The 23,256-nt window shown below is 32.0% G+C and overlaps 1 protein-coding gene across 3 annotated transcripts in view; it reads right to left on the reverse strand.

Annotated features, from left to right (window-relative positions):
* LOC107166417 (uncharacterized) overlaps positions 1-23,256 on the reverse strand; it is a 71,929-nt gene that overhangs the window by 41,575 nt on the left and 7,098 nt on the right. Inside the window, exon 1 of one of the 3 annotated variants that reach the window (XM_089229868.1) lies at positions 6,469-6,579. The exons of 1 other annotated variant lie outside the window; for it this stretch is intronic. In XM_089229868.1, coding sequence (XP_089085994.1) covers positions 6,469-6,562 — 94 coding nt within the window. In that variant the 5' untranslated portion in view covers positions 6,563-6,579. Of the gene's footprint in view, positions 1-3,810; positions 4,775-6,468; positions 6,580-23,256 lie in introns of those variants that run through there. One more of the 3 variants, XM_015515074.2, reaches the window with a different exon arrangement.

Below are 23,256 nucleotides of genomic sequence, written 5' to 3' on the forward strand. Positions count from 1 at the left end.
CACTACAATATAAGCGTACCACCGGCAGACGGACGAGCACGTGATTACAATCGGGTCATAACAAGTCTACAGCGCGCGCAGCCACCGATCGTGTGCCAACGCGTATATTATTATTATGTGTCTTCGCGAAGTATATTTATATTAGAATACATATGGAATAGGTATATGTATATAGTATACATGTTATTATTATATTATAATATAAAATTCGATTTCTCTCTCCTCTCACCGAGACGGCGTGTGCCGCGTTCAATTCGCGGTTGCTCGCTGTTCACACAACACCGTTATAATTTTTGATAATATTTCCTTCGAGATCATATTTGACTTTTTTCATGACCAAATACCTAGTGCATAGTATGCGCCAACCGCACTATTGGATTTTTAGAGAAAATCTGTCAATACTGGTGTCTCTGAGCCCGAGTAGCTAAAGAAGAAGAAGGTGAGCTGCATACGTCGCCACGTCGGGTATATAGTGGTAAATAAAACCCCAAGTCAACTTCCTTTTGTTTTTTTTTTACCCCCACAGCGGCTGTTAGTCGGTTGTTTTGTACGGATTCGTTATGTAGAAAAATAACATGGTTATAATACGCACATGTACATAGGTATACAGGTACACTCATACACACATACAAATATAGATGTATACACACACATACAACCACACACACAATATCGAAGATGAAAAATGGTGACGGACGACAGCTGTCTTGCGTGGGAAATTAAATACCTGAGGAAAGGAAGGTTAATTGACCCTGGCCAAAGGTGCAACGAACCCCCACCACCACCGTGGCAGCTACCACCCAAGCACTACGAAGACGACGAGCTACGATATAATAATAATAATAATAATAATAGGTAGGTACAGATAATAAATATAATGAATACACAACGCCACGGCAGTACACGGATAGAAACACTGCAAATGATTATTTGGTGGGTCATTTCGGACCTATCCCCCAGAGTCTGCACACCACTTTAATACATTTGTATATGTGTACAAGTGAATATAGTCGCATATTGTTCGTTCCACAGACGAAGACAGTCGTGACGATACGGTCCGGTTGACAATTTCAGTAATATAGTAATGGTGCGCCGAGTTCATCTTTTGCCCGGTGTTTTGTTGTAGTTGTACTTTTTATATTTTTTTAATAATAATACAGATGTATTTACGAATTCTCTTTATATATATATAAACATAATTTTTTATATTTATTTATTTTTGGTTCGCCATCCGTGACGTTACCACCGATGGATCTGCCAGTGGCGCAGCAGCGACAGTTCTTCCCCCGCAACCCGCACCGGTTGACTCAATAGTTTGGTTTAAAACACAGAAACTGCGAGAGAGACAGAACGAATGCAGAAGTCGTATTATATATTCACACAATCTGGCGACAATGATGAAACAAAAAGGACCGTTTTTTAACCAAAAACTAGTCGAGTTCAATAATCTTTTTCATACGTTTAAAAATCGTGCAATTATTTAATTTGGAAATTTTAATGTTTACATTCGTTTAGCACACATCATATACTTATAATATAATATACACACAGTGGAAACATGTCATAAAAAAGAACTAATAACTCTCTCGGTTGCACCATTGATTTGCTGCGTTGGAGGTCCGTTGACCTTGAACCCGTTCCGCCGAGAAGTCTTCCTTTAACAGAATTCTCTATTTAATCGCCGTGTCCATTGTAAAGCTGTTTAACGTTGCCATTTTTTTCTTTTCGAAAATATTGCTCTCTCTTCATAATAAACTTTACCGATCAACAAGTTATTAAGACACAAAAACTCAATAAAACAACACATTGCGCCAATATTTTCTCTGATTGTCGCACACTCACACATCCTCCATGCACATCCGATTCGATTGTTAATTCATACACTTATTTGAACATTTTGAAATTAACATTTATAAAAACGAGAGGAACAGTTTTAACAGCACAAAACCTATTGCCGAAAATGCATTCCAAATCGAGAGTTCTTAATCGGAAATTGCAAGAATACGTGATCAGCTGTTGATTAAAGCTCTCATTGTCAAAACATTCCGTGTATACCGGATGCCTCACATAAAATCTAAGTACAATAATAAGTAATAACTATATTATGAATCTTATCTCGATGAATCATACATGACGAGATACCTGACATATTTTACTAATTGTCGTTATACTAATAATATTTATTCATATTAATATCCGCAATATTTAACAAATAATACCTTCAAAAAAAAAAATAAATAATTTAAGACACCAAAATTAGTTTTGAAATCATGACGATAATCGTTTTATTCGCAACTCTCGTTATTCTTTGTAATATCCCGCGTGTATGCTTCGCATAAAATATTGGCATTGTTTATTGTCGTTCCCTTCGTATTGAATCATTTCATCCGATAAAAACATGATTTCCATTCATACTACTGTAGAAGTATATTACAATGGGAACACAATATCTTTACGTTTATTGAATATTTTGAAGAGATTAAACCAAGCGTTTATTACAAAATTAATTACGATGCTCAGTTGTTATGATATGTATTAAATTGTAAACTTTCTAAAACTAAAAAAAAATATACAAAATTCCAGGAATTTCTTATACCGTAACAGTTATTTATACATAGGTACTTCGTGTTTAATACTGTAAATTATAGGTTAGTATACACTGGACAATGGACACATAAGACTTTGCGACATAATATTATTATGAATAACATGACGCATAAAATGTATACCTACGGATTATTCTTAAACATATAAGCAATCAGCATGTAACTTACTTATCTTTTACAATTTAATAATAACCTTGGTACGTGAAAATGTATGTGTAACTACATAATATAATATATCGTACAATTTTATAACACTATTCAGTTATACAGACGCGGCCCATATATTTCGAGTGTAACGACTTCTTATATTCATAATTAAGTTAGATATCAATAGATCTAATAATTACGGGGACGCAAAAAATACTTTCTCCGCGGGAATAATTAAATGTCTAGCAATGCGGAAACCAGCCAGTGAATCACGTATGTGTACGCCAACAAGAAATTTAAAACACCAGAATATTTTTTATACAAATGACTATTGTTTTAGGCCCTCCAAAAATGAAAAAAACAACCCTTCTAGTAAAGCAAATTCCGGTCAAATTAGCCCCGTTCACATTAAAGTCGTTATTTGATTTCGGCGGTTCGTTTATTATTATCGGTTGACATCATTGTTTTTCCCCTTGACACAGCATCACCCCATTACTTTATTATATGTGTGCAATATTATATGTATAATGTGTATGGGTTTATACATACCATACATATTATATACCTATGTATATTGTAGATATTAACCAACCGCAGGCTGCTGGTATTTTACTGATATTGCTTCGTATTAAATATTTCAATGAAGAAAATATTATCCCAATCTAACGCAATATACGATTTCGGTAAAAATACTTTAGATTTCGTCGAGACGAGAAATATTGATAAAATTGCGGTTTATAAAAATAAATACGTTATCGGTTATCATGCATGTTCAATAACTATTGTCGATTAAGGTACTTAAGACACTTATTATAACAGTGAATGGAAATAAAGACAACTCAACGAAATTAAGAATAATAATAATTTAAATAAAAAATGCATATTATGAATAAACAACAACGGTACGTATAGGTACATCGAACAGTAAATGAAAATGCACACATTGGGTCACATGCATACAACATAGTACACTATACCTAATCTCCCACTCTATTCATAATTAATTAAATTAGCGATGGCGTGTTTATCAAAATAATGTATTATATTATGTGATTACCTGAATGCCTGGCGAGAAATAAATAAAAGCCAGAATACACCGTAGACCAACAGGAGCCTTGTGGCATATTACAATCCGTTTCGTTATCGATTCGCTCTACCATCATCGATTTTCGAAATCTTGTCGTCTGGGTTCTGACTTAAGTTTCTCAGCGTCCTTTTCGACGTTCAGGAATCTAGTCCCGTGATATTAATAACGTGTTCTAACATCGCTTCAGACGTAATTACATCGTTAACGACAAACACGCGAACCTTACGCACTACATCACTGTGCATACGCCACTGATTGTGTTTTAGAAAACGGAAACACTAGGTATGTTATAACTTATAATATTATATAGATATATGATATGAGAATACGAAAGTATATAAATACTGCGATTCTGATGGAGTAAAATCGACACAGAGTTTTTTTTTAAACGCACTGCTCACAGAGAAGGGTATGATTTCACAAAGTTAAAAAAAAAAATTAAACATAAAGGCAATATAATTTACTCACTGTAGATTAAAACAAAAAGTAAGTTGAAAAATGGTTTTAAAAAAACACGAATAAAAGAAAATTTTTAGGTTTTACAATTCATTAAAAAAAAAAGACACTGAATCACGGGCGGAGACCGGCACACGTCTTCCGCAAAAACGTACGTTTTCAAGAATAACTCGTTTCGCTCGCACCACGAACTTACCGAATTGGGGTTTTCACTAGGGAGTGAGGTGATAACGACAGAACCCAAATAAACCCGATTACGATGCACGTCATGTTTTTAATATGATTATCATACCACACATAGTAAGTGTTACCGGCGCACGTGGGTGTGTGTGATAATAATTTTTTAACAAATTAATAGGTGTAAATAAATATAATTATAATAATATCGTACTCGGCACCTGAACCAGATAAGATTACGCGGACATAGAGCGACAACGAACGGCCGATCGAGCAACGAACCTACGACTGACGTACGTGCGTGTGTGTGTAGTCGCGTATACGGGAGGGACGGTGCCGCCGCCGCCGGGCCAACCGGCTCACGACCGTCGACGACCGTGCCCGAACCGGATACGCGCCGCCGTGCCGTGCCTCGTTTTTACTACCCGCACGCCGCCGCGCCGGTGGTTATGATATTATTTTTATTATTATTATACTATTATTACTATACGCAAGCACATAAATCAACCCTTCGGGAATGTGCGAATCACCGGTAAATTATTATTATTATTCAAATATTTAACATGACATAAATATTGTAATCAGATTTGTATGGTATACCTACTATACTATATAATTCAGTACACAGCCCCGGGACTGTTTACTCTCGAACACAACGAGCGGCGTGTGAAATTATGTCAGAGCGCCATATAATATGTTTTATTAATATCGTAACCCTAAGTTTTATTTATTTTGATGGTTATAATTATAGCGTATTATTATACGATACAATACAGTGTACATTATATTGGCCATTGGGTATTGTATTACCGAAAATATATAGTGTAAGTCAGTAGTTTTGATTCTTAATTAATTGTCTTTTTAAGTCTAAAAAATTGAAAGAAAAAATAACTTTATTCGCAGTTATACAGTTCTTCAATAATTATATTTTGTAGAGCGTTTAGTTTGAATGATATAATAATATCATACTTTTGGAGCTTGCACACAATATTATACATAATTATATTTTACTTAAAGTGAATAAAAAACTAATACACTAAACATGAGTAGCTATAATTTAGAACAAAAGTAACTCGTTAAGTTGAAAGTTAATACAAAATGTAACTCATTAGTCATTGGGAAAAACTCGATTAAAATTGACCTAACTTTTTAACTGATTAATGTCCCAGTCCAGTGTATACTTGAGCGAGTATAATGTATAAGAACAACGTTTTAAAAGTATAATATTATGATAACAAATCATTTTGTTTCGTATGTATACAGATGCAAGCGCGCGCCCAATGACCGACGATTAGTCGTATTGAGTTCTACTAAAACATAATTAATAACCGTTGTCATTACATGTACGATAAAATTAAAATAGTTTTATACATTACATTTGAATTAATTTATTATACGTACAGGAAAAAAAACACGAAACGGCACTAAAGAAAACGTGTAAAAATTAAATACGGAATTCGATTACAATCGCTCGCCGACGGCCAAGCACCGCCGCGGTGAACGATTAACTTGTTTAGACCAGTAATGACGAGATAATCCGCGATAAACGATATATTACTACATACTAAGATGGGTGCCCGTCTAGGATTTTTTATCTGACACGGTGCCTCTTATATCATATATGAATAGATTAATTGATTAAAGCGGTTTACTAGCTGTTTACAGTTGATAAATATTAATTAAATAAACGTTTTGAAATGGTAATTATTTTAAATTGTTGAAAAATTATCTTACACAATTATGGGAAAGTACACACATTATTGACTATTATGTGTTAAATATTAAAATTATTTCTATTTTAACTGTAAGCTCTTACAAGTTACACTAATGAATAATATTTTAAAAATATTTAAACGATTATTTCTGCTATATACGCAAACAAATTATATAAAATAAACGATTTTTTTTTTATAAAAGTATTAAATTTTTTTCAAAAATGTTGGTTTTAAAATGAAGTATTTTAATTTTGACAACTAATAAAATGAATAAAATTACCTCTTTGGTCGGTATCAATGTGTTTAAAATGAATGTACATTTCAATCGCAGACACTTCAATATCGCACATTATACTTAGAATATTCACAAACATCAGTCTGAGAATCAAGAGAAATATTACGAATTATAAGAAAGAAACATTCGTAACTGTTGTTAATCGGTAACTGAACTGATATCTCTTTTTTAAGAATTTCCTCAAATGTCCTGCGCATATTGACTTCCCACCACACACGATTTATATGATTCAATAGAAAAAGAATAAAAAAAATGAACAAATATGCGACCCAAGATCTCGACTATAGTTTGTGGGTTTTGTTAAAAAAACTTCCTTCACAGCTTGACCACCACATTCATCCCCTAATGACATGCGATATATACCTATATATATCTATACTAGCGATGAGACTGTTTGCAAATAATACCTTATGTAATAATATTTATCAGTCTATATTATAACGATTCGAGGACTTCTGCAGCATCATATATAAAAAGAAAATTAAATACTGAATATACTGCAGACACACAGTATACAGTGATGCAATTGAAAGTAAATAATCCTATTACTTTGCCATTCGTCCGGAATATACGATTGAATTTTAAAAAGAAGTCAACAACAATAACAGCATATTATATAATATATTATAGTGTACAAATGTTGTTATAATACCACATAAAAAGGTTAAAAAAAAAAAGGTAGCTTATTTCACAATGAAATGTCATCATTTTCTCTGTTAGGCCACAAAAATTACCCACGGAGGTATTTATATGACACTTGAAAAATAATCCAAATATATTATTTCTATTGTCAATATAGTATACATAATATAAGAAGCATTTTGCGCTAACGTACAATATATGTATGGTCAAATTAAAAAAATCCTACTGTTGTATACTTATTATATTGACAATAATAAGAAGTGGAAATACTTCTTAGCATTATTGTTAATATTTTTTTTTTTTTTTTGTGCTCAAGCCCCATGTCAATAATACCGTTTCGTGTCCACGATCTAATGATCCGAACACAGCATCTGCTTTTATTTCTATCGTCTGGACACGCATCGAATGAAATTGGACTATTATACAAATTTCGATCGCGCGGTAATATTATTAAATACCAGTGTTCACTCTAGTGAGTAGTTCCATCGATTATTGTGCCTGCAGTCTCGTATAATATTATGGTACTCGTTTATAATAAGGCACCATGTGTGATTATTGAAACATAACGAAATTTCATGTATGAGCGAACTCGTGGTTAAAGCAAAGCAAATTAATATTATACTGACTCATGGAAGCACGATCGTACGTGTGTATGATGTTTTATCAAATCCAATCGTTTTATCATAATATATATACTCGAGATTAATATATAATTATTAAACACCTAACAATAATATTTACAGTTTACTTTATAGTTCCCATTAATGTTATATACGGTGTAATAAATTGCTTTTTAAAATAATAATTACACTCGTGACACGTGCATACAATTAAATATATAATATAATGTATAATATATTGTACTTTCAACTATAATATGTATAACATATTAATCAGTACAACAGAAAAAATTAATATTTATTATGACTTTTCGTATTCCATAACATTATTCTAGAACACATTCTGTTGAAACTATAACGAACCTAGGTATACATTTAAATAGAGAAAAACAATCCGTGCAACGACATTAATAACACGATCGAAACAACTATATAGTGTAGACAGATAAGACAATTATATTACGTATATGTGGTTAAACGAAATTGATGAATTTTTCGTTTTAAAAATTTCACCATCGCGCTAACAATTATAATTGCTAAATAACATATATAAATCTGAAATTATTGGGTGTCACATTTGGTGTCAACGAGGTGTATATACAACGTCATCAAATAGCAAAACATGTATAATATATACGATCATCTAGTGTATGAGTAACACTGCAGTACAATGATTGCAATGACAAATATAATATATATACATACGTACAAGTATGGCAATTAATAACTGTATAAATGTAATTTATTTTTACGAGCTCCCACGTTAACAGCGCATAGAATCCACGTGTCTGAATTGCGACATTCATAATAATAATATACTATTGTGTCATATAGACATTGTTAAATTGATAATTTCCGGAGAGAGGAAGAAGTTTATGCGCCACTTGTGTAGGTCTCAGAGCGACTTTATCGAGTACTCGATAAGCATTGGTTATTGAATAAGTATAGATGTCAACAACGTTAATACTATATAGTGATATATCAATGATTTAATTCAACTAAAGCTGACAAGTCGGCGGTGCACTATACATATAGAACATAATATATTATTATTATATATATTTAAACAAGATTATAGGCGGCGTTATATGGAGGTTCAATCATTACCTTTAATATGTCGGCTCGATATAATATATTATGTGTATAGAGCTGAATGGCCTGTGGTGGCTCATCTATACACAAACGGCGACCGTTTTACCATTATTATTTGCTATGGCTGCTTTCGATTAAAGCGCCTGCAGAAGGTATAATATAAGTCACGTAAAAAGGGTCGATTCCGTTGTGTAAGTGTACAGAGTACACGCACAATAATGCGCGATCGAAACATTCGATTCGGTCGCACATTTTAATACGCATAGTTCATAAACTAATAAGCGTGCGTAAGAATGAAACAATAATTTCGATCTATATTATCAATTATATGCATGAGATTATTTTAAAACGTATTATAATAGGTTAGATATGTACGAAAAGGTCCTCAATGTGTACACACACACACACACACACACATATTATACATATAGGTACATTTTATATAAATACTCGTCGCCACAATTTTTAGACATTTTATTCGTGTGCCCGTCTAGACTCGGCGCGCGCGTCGCTATATTATTGATACCGTTCCAAATTCGTCTGCGATACGAAACTCTGAATTGTTTATGGGCTGTGTTATGCGATATTTTATGAGAACTCGCCTACAGGACTAACCTTACCCAACGGAAAACGGCTCACGATTCGGGAGACATTGGCGCCATCCGAACGACTGTAGACTTGCATTTATGTATAATACGGGGAAAACTTTAGCGGACGAGACGATCGCGCGAGGGGGAGAGGCTGCAGGACGGAAAAAAAGAATAGAAAAAAGAAATAGCCTCTGAAAATGTATACGATTTTATTGCTTTAGCTGGCTTTTAACAATACACCACGCCGGCTTCCATACACATTTGTAGTAAGTAGACGATTTCGGACCGGAGCTTTGCGGGACGGAACCAAAAGTGAAGCTATGTGGGGGAGGAAAGCGCAAACCGTACTTATCCCGTGATATATTATATTGAAAATTGATAATATGCTATGAAGGATAAAGAGGATAAAGTGATATGAAATAATAATTATATAGTTATTTATATTTTATAAATATTATAACGATATCATTGAAATATCTCTGCAATTCGACAAACACTTCACTATTAACGCGTTGTGGCATTATGTACTAGGAGCGTCGGTTTTCTCTTTAATAGCACATTTATTTAAATTCTAATTTTTAGAATTTTTTAAGTAGATCTAAAGACTATATTTTTCGATGTCAGCTATTTTTTGTACTACCTAAGAAAGTGTCCTGTATGGTGATACGAACTTTTATTTTTTCAAATGAGAACCTCATTTTTTACTTCGAATTATTTAGTGGATGATTTTCTTGATAATGTATTGATGTACCTAATTAAATGAGTAGTTTTTGAGTTACCAAAATGCTTATACTGAGAATAATAACCCTTAAAATTGGGTTTAAACAAATTAAAACTATATTACGTAAATTTAAATGTAGAATTTACTATAATTTAATCATTTTTACAAATTATTTACATTAATAAATCAATAGTATATAATATATAATTACTAACTTTTTCAAATCGTTTAAGTTCTCTATCTACTAACCAATTACCATAAAATAATATTTTATTATCCTTAGAACCTACAAAAGTTATATAACTCGAATATTCGTTTGAATTTTGATTTAAGTACATCAAATTTCTCCAAAAAAAAAAAAATATATATATGCTTAATAATTAAAAGTGAAAAAGGGTGATTCGTTTTGGAAAAACGGAAGTTTGTATTGCCACAGAATCATCCTAAAGTGACACGAAAAAATCTCAAGGATTCAAAAATATGGTATTCAATCTTAAATAAAAATTCTGAAATTAGAATTTATGCATGATTTAAGCATACGTACAATAGGATGAGCATGCATACAAAGTCGCTCTGTATATTGTTTGGATACGAAAGTTTAATGTTAACAAATGACCAGATAACTATTTAATATTGTCAGTTTATCAGTTAATCCGTATACTAGTAAGTTGACATTATAACTGAAGAGGAACCGCTACGGAGAAGTTAATACTGTGTTGGCCACATATATGTTTACAACGCTGTTCACCCAATAAACCAGATGTAAAAGATAATTACAAACGCTTAAAATCCTAAAAACAATAACGGGATATAAAATATCCACTTTTGAGTAAAAGTTTCAAAATAAAGTATAATAAATGTATAGAATATAACGGTTAGGCGCCATTAAACTTGCTTTCATACTGTAAGGCGCATTGAATAGGCAATATTATTGATTCTATGCATGCTCTGCTTTGATACACGATACTATAATGGTTCTTAACTAGATATTAAGTAAAACACGCATCGCGTAAATGATACAGCATGTATGTATAAACCTTGTAGACTGTAGTGTATGATGAAAATGCATAGAGATGTAATGTGCTTGTAGAGGCTTATATAATATATATTGTGAAAACACATTAGCTATGATAACATTCAAAATATATAAAAATACTACAGCATCTGTATATTAGATTTTATTCAAGATTATTGCGTCTAAATGTCTAGAATGCATTATCTTCGCATATCGGTTTGGTTTTGAAAAAAATACCTATTATATAACTTGAGAACTTACCATTCTGAAATAGCGAAATATTTAAATGGAATTAATATATATTATATCGAGTCTGAAACGTACACAAAGAGAGAGAGAAAGGAGAGGTGATGAACAAGGGAAAATAACATTTCACTTATATGAAAAATGACAATATTTCAGCTAAAACTTTTATGTTTAATTCTATAACAATAAAATTGCTAGATTTACTCTTAAACAAAAATTTAAAAAATAATGTATGTATAATATTAGTCATACCAAATAATTATTTATCAAATTTTTATTTAATGATTACTTAAATTAATTCAAATTTGGGTATACATATTAACTATATAAGACAGTATCAATGTTTTTAAATATTTTTATGGTGATTGCTAGCTTATTTATATACTGAGACTTATTAAAGTTAATAATTACATAAAACTATTATAATGTATACATTTATATCGATCAATACTTCAAAAATTAAACTCATATTATAAATATTATATTATTGCACGTGGGATAATTTATGATTTAATATAGAAACTGTTTTACGTTGTATTTATTTTATACAGGTATAGTGGCATAAACCATGGTAACATGGTATTTGTTTATAGGTTTGTAAAATCTCAGTATGGCAATTTCTTTTTCCGCCGACGAACGCATTTATGCGTACGTTCAGTAGGTTCCTATAAAATTGCCTTTTTATTTGGTTTAGATTCGTGTCTTGCGTCTTTACGGCGACGGAAACGAAACTGATATCGTTATGACTGAACACATGTATTGTCCCTCCCCTCTAGAATATATTTTAAATATAAATAATTTATGTGTATTATAATGAGTTTATCATCCCTCTGGAGTCTGGACCAAACTTGGTTTAGGGATGCCATCGCCACTCATACTCGATAATTATTAGATATTTATTATGCCATGAACATGTCCTAGTCTTCTATATGAATTTCTTCCAACTATGAACTACACATAATATATATATTTATCAGTCTGTAACTTTGAATATATATCAGGCTTTCATTAAATTAATAAAAAAAAATCTTTTCTTTATGGTTATAGTATAAATAGATTTAAAATTTAAGGAAAAAAAGATTTTATTACTAGGTATATATAGTATGATTGTATGAAATGCATATTTGAAGCATTTACACTACAAGACTCGATAAATGTTTACCGGGAAAGAAAGATATCTGTTTTCCGAGGCATTAACATTATATTATACTGTACATAGTATACATATAATATACATGTAATATGTATATATAATATATACGATAATATGAATATTTTTTGAAACCATTAGTAAACAAATAAAATGTGATTCAATTTTTATGGCGTCCCGTTTTGCTGCCAATGGCATATAGTCATGAGTCATGACTGGAGAACATTAAAAGTCATTCAGACGTCTGGAAAACAACCGTACACGAACCAATGACTCTTTGGGAAAACAGCGATTTCCTTATTATGCCCTTTTATCGATGATATATAATATATATATACACAAAACACATGAAGACGCGTTTATAAAACAATGTATTTGGCACGCGATCCCAACCATATACAGAGCCCCAATATATTAAAAACATGATATTATGTACGTGTATAATATATATATATTAATATCAGGCAAACGTCCTTATATGTACGTCAAATTATCCTGTAACGTAATTCATTTTATTTCACTTTCTTTTGATATATACGGTCTCGACATGCATCGTAAAACGCAATGCAGATAATATATAACGCAGTAGGCACATGAACGCGCGAGAGAGAAAACACACATATATCTCTAAGCAATATTATACGCGCGCGTGTAAATATATATAACCATGTTGGTGGTGTGCAGCGTAAAGCGCGGTGTTTGTTCCATTGAACCGGTTTCCACCTCAGGGGTATGTACCGTATACACACATATTATATATATATATATATAACGAGGCGTTTAACCCCGTTTTCCGTCCCTTGCATGCGCGCAGAGATATATACGCGCGTATGTTTCCAGAAATAAATTGTTCAATTTATATACGTCCCGTGGGTAAAGAAACTTCATTTTTTGCTCCCGGTACGCGCTCCCCTATTACTAAGTCCGTTCTTTTTCGCACCGTAATTTATTGCGAGCGTCACAAACTAATTCTATTGCCCGGATGAGAGAAAAGACACCCTTTTCCGCGAGATAACAAACTAGCTTTGGGAAAGACTAGAAACGCGCGCGAAGGCGTTACAAATTTGTTTTTATTTTTTACATTTCATTCGATGGATATCTATTACAGTATTACCCTATATATACATATATATATATATATAAACACTTCGTCATTACTATATATAATATATAATCATTTACTACCACTTCCAGAGGTACACCCGGCGTTGTTTATACAAGTATACACTATAAAACTATTTTTTGCATTTATACATTATGCATCCAAGGTACGAATCGGTTTACGAACATTATTATCTACATCGGCACGCACGTTGCACGCGTATGTTTGTGAAATTACTCAGAGATGTTAAATACTCATATAGGTACTTGCAGCATATATCGCTAACAATAATAGAACAACGTATACAGTATACCATCGACCTACTGCAGCAATACGTGCAACGCACAGAATTGCAGGCTCGAACCACGACGACCTTTCGAGACAGTTTATTATTATATACTGTTACACCTCGTCCACGGTTCATTACCACGACTCTTGGTAATGAAGCTATTACATACATAATATAATACACTATATATTATAAGACGTGTGCTTGTGCGTAAATTGTGGGGTGGGGGTGGGCGGGAGGCGAGGAGTTCAAATGTGCCATATGGCCATCGACGCGCACAGGAAGAGGAAAGACAGAGAGTGTATAGGTAACAAACACGGTTATATATATATATATATATATATGTATGTATAAGGGGGTTGTCGTCGTCGTCGTCGTCGTCATCGTCGCCGTCGCCGTCGTCATCGTGTGTCGGGGGCGAGCGCGCGCGCGCCTCGTACGGGAATCTGCACGCGTCGAGGACCTGTGCAACGCTCTGCTCCACATCTGCCACGTCGGCGAGAGCGAAAGACGATATAATAATTATGAATCGTGTGTGTGTGTGTGTGAGAGAGAGAGAGGTCGCATCTGCCCCTGCAGGCCGCCGCGTGTGCCGGTGTTTCTATATTTAAAGAATATATATGCGCGCTGCACGCGGAGAGCGGTGGCACACGTGTCCCAGCATCCTGTTACCGGCCCAGACACCTTAGCTTGCCCCCATTTGTCCTGCGGCAACAGCCCCGTTAGCGCCGCGATCGCGATATTCAATTAGTAACGATACAAGGAGAAAAAACCGAACGAACAAAAAACAAATAAATATAGGTCGTCTTCTCTCCTCTCATTAACACGCGTTGACCTTTCAACATTTTTTTTTTCTCAAAAATATAGACCCGCGACTCCCGAGACTCGCAGTTATTGTTCTCGGTACCTATATAATAATGTGGGTATACATTACGTATATAATATGACTTGTACAGTTATATACATATATGCATGACTTTTATCCATATATATATACGGCGATTTTCGATACGCGCACAGACTGTTTGCTCGCGCAGACGAACGGCACATGTATTCGGTATATTGTAATATTATGATGTGTATATAATATTTCATATACTTAGAAATGATATAATATTATACGAATATGCGTACGGATCAATGGACACGGCGTGCGGCCGACGCAACACGATCACCCTCGCACGCCCGGCTGAATAGAACATCATATGTATACATCATAATAATATAAATACAAACAAACGGCGTGCGTATATGGTGCGGGGTGGGCAGACGGACGGACGGACGGACAGACCACGGACGCTCGGCCGCGCAGCCGCACAGGTATATACATATATTATATTATATATACCCGGCGACGGATCTAGACCTTTAAAAACATATACGTATACACACTTCGAGGAGAAGAGAACGGGTGTTTTGGATAAAATATAAAATACATGATATATATATCGAAAGCAAAAGCACCCGGTGCTGGTGGTATCAGGTTGCAGCGGTCGTGTGCCATTTGGTGTCTCGGCATCTCTCTTGTCTCACATCTGTCCGCCGTTATTGTGGCACGTACCTTAACGGTATGGTTCAACCCTTCGGGTCCACATATTATATATTATATATACATAATATATACGTGTACACACAATACCGACGAAATTTACCGAGCCCGCGCGCGCTCGCGCTCTCTTGTATTATAAGTATACGAGTATAGTATTCATTATCCACATAATATATTATACAAATAATAATAATAATATTTTTTCGAATAGACATACGCGCGCATAATACCGTGCATATACGTGTTCAGTTTCAGTCGCTTGTCTACAACATACAAAATATTATATATAGTCGCTTACCTATACCCAAGCACCTATCCAACACGCCTATATGTATATACGCGTATCACGGAGTGGGATTATTGTATATTATGTTAAACCAATACTCTGCAGGTTGAAGTACACATCATGCAAGTTTACATTCAAGTTTAACTAGTTTAAGTATATACCTAATATAAAAATTATACGAACGTATACAATATACGTATAACGGCATAATAAATATATATATAGGTATGAATATATAATTCATACCTATATATATGTGCACCACTGCATGCACGGTCTGCTGAGGGTATATATTATGTTTGCAAGGAGGATGTGTGGGTGTGTGTGTGTGTGTGTGTGTGGAGAACACCTATGTGCGCGCGTAGAATAATCGTCGGGGGTTGTTATTGGTATACACACAGCAACACGTGGCTTACGGTGGCGCGCGGCGACGGCGGCCTGTTTAGCCACCACCATCTGCCCGTCAGATTGTTGCAAACTCCCTTTTAACAAGTTTTAATTTAATTCCTCCCACAACGTTCGCTCTCTTACCTATATATGTACGCGCGCGCCATCGCAGGGTACTTAGCAGGGTCCTCGGCGGTGGGGGCGGGGGACGCGAGCCGTCTGCTCTTCCGATGGCTGCATGCTGCAGCTACTGTGACGGACGCGAGTTTGCCAAATGTTACTCGATCGGGTTCCCGTGTTTGCGCGCTCAGCACGGGCCCTTCTGTTTGGGGTGGTGTTTTTTTTTCTTGCCTTATTTTCTCGTAAACAACTACCGAAAATCGCAAAATCATTACGGTATTATACACCTTTACGCGCGTCGTGGCATGTGCGAACACGTCTAATTGGGTAGCCGCCGCCGCCACCCACAATACGAAATCGCACAATGGGCCAAACACCGTGATCAAAAGTATGACGACGGGTTTTCATTATTTCGCCACTATATCGTGTTCTATTTAATACTCGTATATGATTGATTTAATCGCAATTTATCAACTCCCAACATCATATTATTATTATTATATACACCTACAATATAGCCAATAGGTATAATATTGTACTATATATAGATGTATCTTATGTACGTAGTAGATTATATCATTATTTGGTTATGAAGTGTAACCAAATAACTTGTGAAAAAACGAGTGAATTTATATGTTAATGTGGCTGCATACGAATTGCGTCCCTAAATACGAAAATATACTTAGCGATATCCGAGTTGCGTCCGTGGTTTTTGCACAACACATCTGAGTTGCGTCCGCAATTTTTTCGCGACAATAGTACGAGTTGCGTCCTGGTTAATAATTGACTAATTGGTTAATAATATACATATCTATACGCCATATAGATATTTTCTTTCCCGCTTTTACAGACTGAAGACTGCCATTTGTATAATTGGTGTGGTTTAATGATGTATTGCAATTAATGATTATATATATGTTAAATTATTTATTGTTCTAAAATGAAATGTTAATTTTATGAAATGGTGTAGTTAAAAACTGTAATTGTATATTATTTTATAAAATGGGTAAATTTTTGTATGACGATTTTTGAACGAACTAAGACGTGTTAAATTTGTATTGATTTGTCGAACATGGAATGTCGAAGTGTGACTGATGCTAACATGATCAGAATTAATTTTCAACAATAAATTGTAAGGGTGTATTTATAATTTCCGGGACACATAAGGTATCGATAATTATTGAGATATCTATACCATCTACGAGTTTATCACTTAACATTATTCTTAGTCACTGAAAAACTTGTGGACGCAACTCGTACCTATGTGACGAGAAAACCGCGGACGCAACTCCGATGTGTCGTGACAAAATCGCGGACGCCACTCAGACAAAATATCATTTAGGACGCAATTCGAATGCGCTAGTTAATGTGATCAATAATCGATATTCGATAGAAATATCACATACAACCATTATTCATATAATATAATGTCTTGAAACACAAGTTGGGCAGTTCACAGTTACATGGAAATTTATTACAGTAATATACACTAAAAACTTGAGACTGTAAAAAGTTAGTTAATAATATATTCTTAATAGATTTAGGTACTTTATTACGCTTAACCATGAAAAAAACTTAATATATAATTGCAAATAAGCAAAATAGCTATGTAGTAAATTATATTATTTATGACTGTAATACATGATTATATAATATTAGATCAATAAAATATTTTTAAAATACTTTGCGCATATTATTATACAGTATGATTAAAAAACTATAGGTAAAAAAGATTATAACAACACTTAAAATATTAATCTAGGTATTTCAACTACTTTATAGTATTTGCCTTTAGATATGTTACAAAAATTATTTACTATAACTTTAAATATGTTTAATTTATAACTGGATCAGATTATAATTACCTAGATATTACTCTTCAAATCGCTAGTGTATTATTTATTACATAGGTACCTTTAACAACCATTTTTATACAACAAAATTTTTATTTCAGCTATTCTAAGGTATGATATATTTTTGGCAATCGTAAGCATCCACTTAATTATTTTATTGAATGATTTGAATTTGATAACACAATTAAATAATGTTTCACACTCTCTATTATATATATAGCGTATTATCAATTATGATAATTGACATTCGTATTGCGTATATTAAATTCAGCGCAATGAATTGGAACTAAAGAAGAATAATAGCTTTTTAAAACTAGTTAAAAATAGAATTAATAATTTGTCTTTGAGATTTTTAAACAAAGGGTATTTAAATTGCAAACTACTTATGTATCACTTAAAATTAAAATTAAAATACCATTTTTACAATTATATTTATACATTCATATTACTAGTTATTACAAAATTAGAAAATGAGGATAAAATAAGTAATAGGAACATAAAAAATTATAAAATAAATAATAAAATATATTTTAATAGATTAGAACAGATTCTCAGATTTATAAAAGGCTGTGAACGGTTAAACTATTTGGAAATGCTGAACTCGTTAAAACTGTTTTAAATTTCTTATTATGTATTACACGACTCTAAAGGTTCAAAGTGGCACGGGCCAAATCGAGTGGCGGTGCTGGTTTCCAGCTGCAGGTTCTTAATATGAAGGGTAATAGCACACATACACATAAACCCCCGGGAAACATGAACCCGCTCTTCCATCACAACCCCTCGGACGGTTTTGGGTAATTCTAGACGGGCGCCTATACTGCAGTTTGTTTAACCGGTTGTTCCGAATTCCTTCTAGATATGAACACATAAAATACTTTTTATCTTTTTATATTAAGAGATTAATTTTAAAAACGCTTTATTATAGAAGATACCAATTCAAAAAATAAAATTAGTGTCTAAAACAGTCCCAACATTAACTCTTATCATATAATTATTCATCAAAATATACTCTATAAAAACGACATCATAAGGTATTTTTATTTTTTATATAAATGACTAATAATGAGTTTTTAAAAACTTGTTCGTATTAAATATAATAAAATAAATAACATTTTTAAAATGCATAGGTACCTTTTTTACTATGTATATTGTATATTAAATTTCATTGATATAACTATATTTTTTAAGTTTTTAACAACTTATAATCTTTATTTATTCATTAAGAAATACTTGTTTATGCATCATATAAACAACTATTTATAATTTATTTTCTAAAATGTTTATTGTCTAACTACATAAGACCGTTTAAATACAAAAAAATTTAAAAAAAATACTTTGAAATGTATTTACTTTTAGGTAGGTACCTCCTATATAGGGAAAATAATATGTATCTACTTTAATTCTTTAGGTAATTTATATTAGAAAATATTATTTTAATACAAATTAACATGTTTGTTCAATATTCACCTGGCTAACATAAACGATTAATGTGAATAACAATAATATTTGTACATTACTAAAATTTAAAAAAAGACGCTGCGCCATTTACAACGGATATGCCAGTTACGTTTCATTCAATTAATATAAAATGAAAGGTAAATTAATTTTATCTAACTTAAATCGATTTTCTGTCTATGGACAATGCCTTTTAATTTTTACGATCTAACGATGTATTTGTGGAATATTTACTCAGTGACATTTCTGTGGAAAAATGTATAAAAAAGGAGCAGAGTCAAACCAATAAAATAAAACGCTACATTTTAGAATTGCGGGGAGAGTTTGAAATATATAGTAACCACTAACCAGTATATTAATAATCGAATACCAGAGGTAATAACGCAATACCAAAAATTACGTTATAAAAAATCATAAATTGATGTCACGTAAGAAATAATAAGAATACTCATCCCAATTTGCCGTGACATTATTACCAACAGTTAAAAGCTCGGATAAACCATTTGTTTCAGCTGTATCGAATATGATGCATATCGATTTTATGCACATTGAAATTATTATCTGAATATTAAATTACGACAGCATTTTAAAGTAAAAAAACTATCAAGTACGTGACTGAGACCATGCGTGACCTACACAATTAGTTATGTAAATTCAGCAAGCACGCGCTGTATATCGCATATCACGTGCTTATAGTATTGTTATTTCTTGGATATCTTAAGTTTAAATCGATAAAGGAATATAGTATAATATACTTACGTACATTTCCCTATAACAAATAATTTTCGAAAACAACGGGAGATACATGGATCGACTACCGTTCAGTGTTTAATGTTATCTAGGAGGGAAATCAACTCACCAAATGACATTTTTAACACTGAAGTGGTATCCGTCAGTCGCCGCTATAAAACGGCCAATGGCGAAAAGCAAATAAATGGTTAAATGTTACATTCACGAACAAATAATGATCGGCATATCTAAAAGCAAATATTATATACCTATATTATACTTTCCGTACAACCCACTTAATATTTAGTTTTTAGAATTTGCTGAACTGTATAGAAATAATCAAAATAAAACCACGATTTACTTCATAATATCCTTAATCCGATCAAGTAATCTGTGAGCACGCGCGTGACAAATTCCTTACACACCAAAGTCGGCATATTACAATATTGGTGAGAATAATGTATAATATTAATAATGAAAAAAAAACAACTGGCGCCGAAAAACCGGTTCGGCCGAGAAACGTTTGATAATATAAAAATAATTCCAAAACTATTTAAACGGGGCACGCGATATTTAAAAAAATCCCTTGTAGGAATTTAGAATAATACGTAAATACAAGCACCTGGTAAGACTACGTACAGTGCACGCCCAAATCCAACATACGACATCGCAATGTCGATATAGGGTCTTTTTTTCTCTTTTTTTTTTTTTACTTTCAGAGGTCGTCAGCTTCCTTGTTTTTGTGCACCAGGAAACTGAGGAACCTGAGTACTTTACGAACAAAACACAACGATTATTATTTTCTTTATAGGCAATACACACGATAAATAAAAACTTCCACAGCCGATATATATTAAGTTACCGAAACCACGCCTACAGATGGGTACATCAAGAAATGGTTTATTACACTATAACGCGAAAGACACGTACCTAGTTTACTTGACATAAATACGCGGAGTGCTGCATACGTGACCACACATGAAATGTGCAATATTATAAATATTTCTGATACAAAACATTTTTATTCCATCGCATTTTTCAGTTTCGATTTAATAGGTATTGTAATACCTTAGAATAATATGTTATAAGTCATAACCAACGTTACGCCTTACGGGTGGATTTCAATTTCTATAGATGCATTTCTTAGAATAAGGCTTCTTAACTATTTAAAATAATATTAATCGAAAATTAGATATTTTCATGAAATTGGTAAGATTTAATGCTAAAAATTATTAAGTTTACAAGACTTTAGGTACAATATAAGTATAATAATAAGTAAAATTTCTTGGAACTTATTATAGACTTATTATAGAATTTACAGACATTATAAAAGATTACGAAATGTATTATTTTAAAGTAGATATAAATTGATTTATTATGTATACTTTTTAGGCTCTCTTTTTTAAATAAATGTATATGCATAATTATGTTTTTTAAGTTAAAAAAATATTGCTTTACGTTCTTCTTCGAGCATAATATAAAAAAACACTTCATTCAGATTTTAGGGTGTAATAGTGACTTACAGATGTATATACTCACGCATAATATTTAAAAAGGGTGAATAAATTGTTTCAAAATAAATAAACCTTGAATGAAAAAGAGGTAAAAAGTTCTAGAAAAATAGTTGTAATGTCACAGTAAATTAATTCAATTGAAAATTGTATTTTATCAATTATTTTCTAATACAAATGCCTTCATTAATATTTATTTATTATGAACTCTTTTTTATCATAATAAATACACTAAAAAAAAATTGTAAAAGAAAAAAATCGATATTAGATTTGTCAGTAAAACAAAAAAAAGGTCAACAATTGTCAAAATCACGAACATTTCCAAATTATTTTTTAGTTAGAAATTCATAAAAACTTTAATTTATACTTAAAATTTAAGAATGTAAATATGTAATACAAGATTCCGTATAAGTTTTTTCAACTTAAAAAAAAGTTAACTAGAGAATCAAATTAATTTAAGTTTCGGGAGTTAAAATTGTTCGACGTTGGATATTCACCCATAAAAGGAATAAATTATTGATATTCTTATTTTGTTGAAATTCAAAAACGATTAACCGTAAATATTTGAAATGTTCACAAAAAGATTTTTATAATTTTTTATTCATTATATAAAATGGTATGTATATAATTTATAATCAACATTTGAAAATTTCAATTTTCTTTTAGTATATTTTCTATAACTAAATTTAAATCACATTTTTTCCATTGGGTTAAAATGAATACAAAGTTACAATGCAAAGTTTTTTATAAGTTGTAATAATATAAGTTAAAAAATATGAATGATACATAAATACGAATTTTATCACAAAATTCATCAAAATCTCAAACATTACAAATTATATTGTAGTTAAAAATGTATAAAATGTTTAATTTTATAATTAGGATCGAAAATTTAAAATATGGTTTCTCCTACTTATTAGTAGTTCATACTGTAACCAAAAAATTTAAAAAATATACATTTTTCTTAACCTAACCTAACCTAACCCTGAACGAAATAAGATACTTAAACGAAGAACAACAATTTTAGTTACTTTGTTATGAAATTCATAAGTATTAACCATGGAAACTTAAATTTTTTAAGTATATCAATATTTTTTTATGCACACAAATATACAATGATATACTTTTAAATGCAGTGTTTTCAGAAAATAATAATTCAGTCTACTATGTTACTATAGTCATAAAATAATTAATCACATCCATTACAATGACCCCGCACTGACAATTAACTTTTAAATACAATTTTAAGCTTGTACCTACTTAATTAAATTTAAATCAAACAGAACACATCATTCACATTATTTTAATAATAATATAATATTAATATTTTATAAAAAAAATTATAAAAATAAATTTTACCAATTTTATTACAAAGTTCACTTAAATTTCTCACTCCACGCCATTTTTAAAATAAAT

Source organism: Diuraphis noxia, unplaced genomic scaffold (genome assembly GCF_037042655.1).
Source record: "Diuraphis noxia isolate RWA-SAM2 unplaced genomic scaffold, SU_Dnox_SAM2 contig0005, whole genome shotgun sequence".
Lineage (NCBI taxonomy): Eukaryota > Metazoa > Arthropoda > Insecta > Hemiptera > Aphididae > Diuraphis > Diuraphis noxia.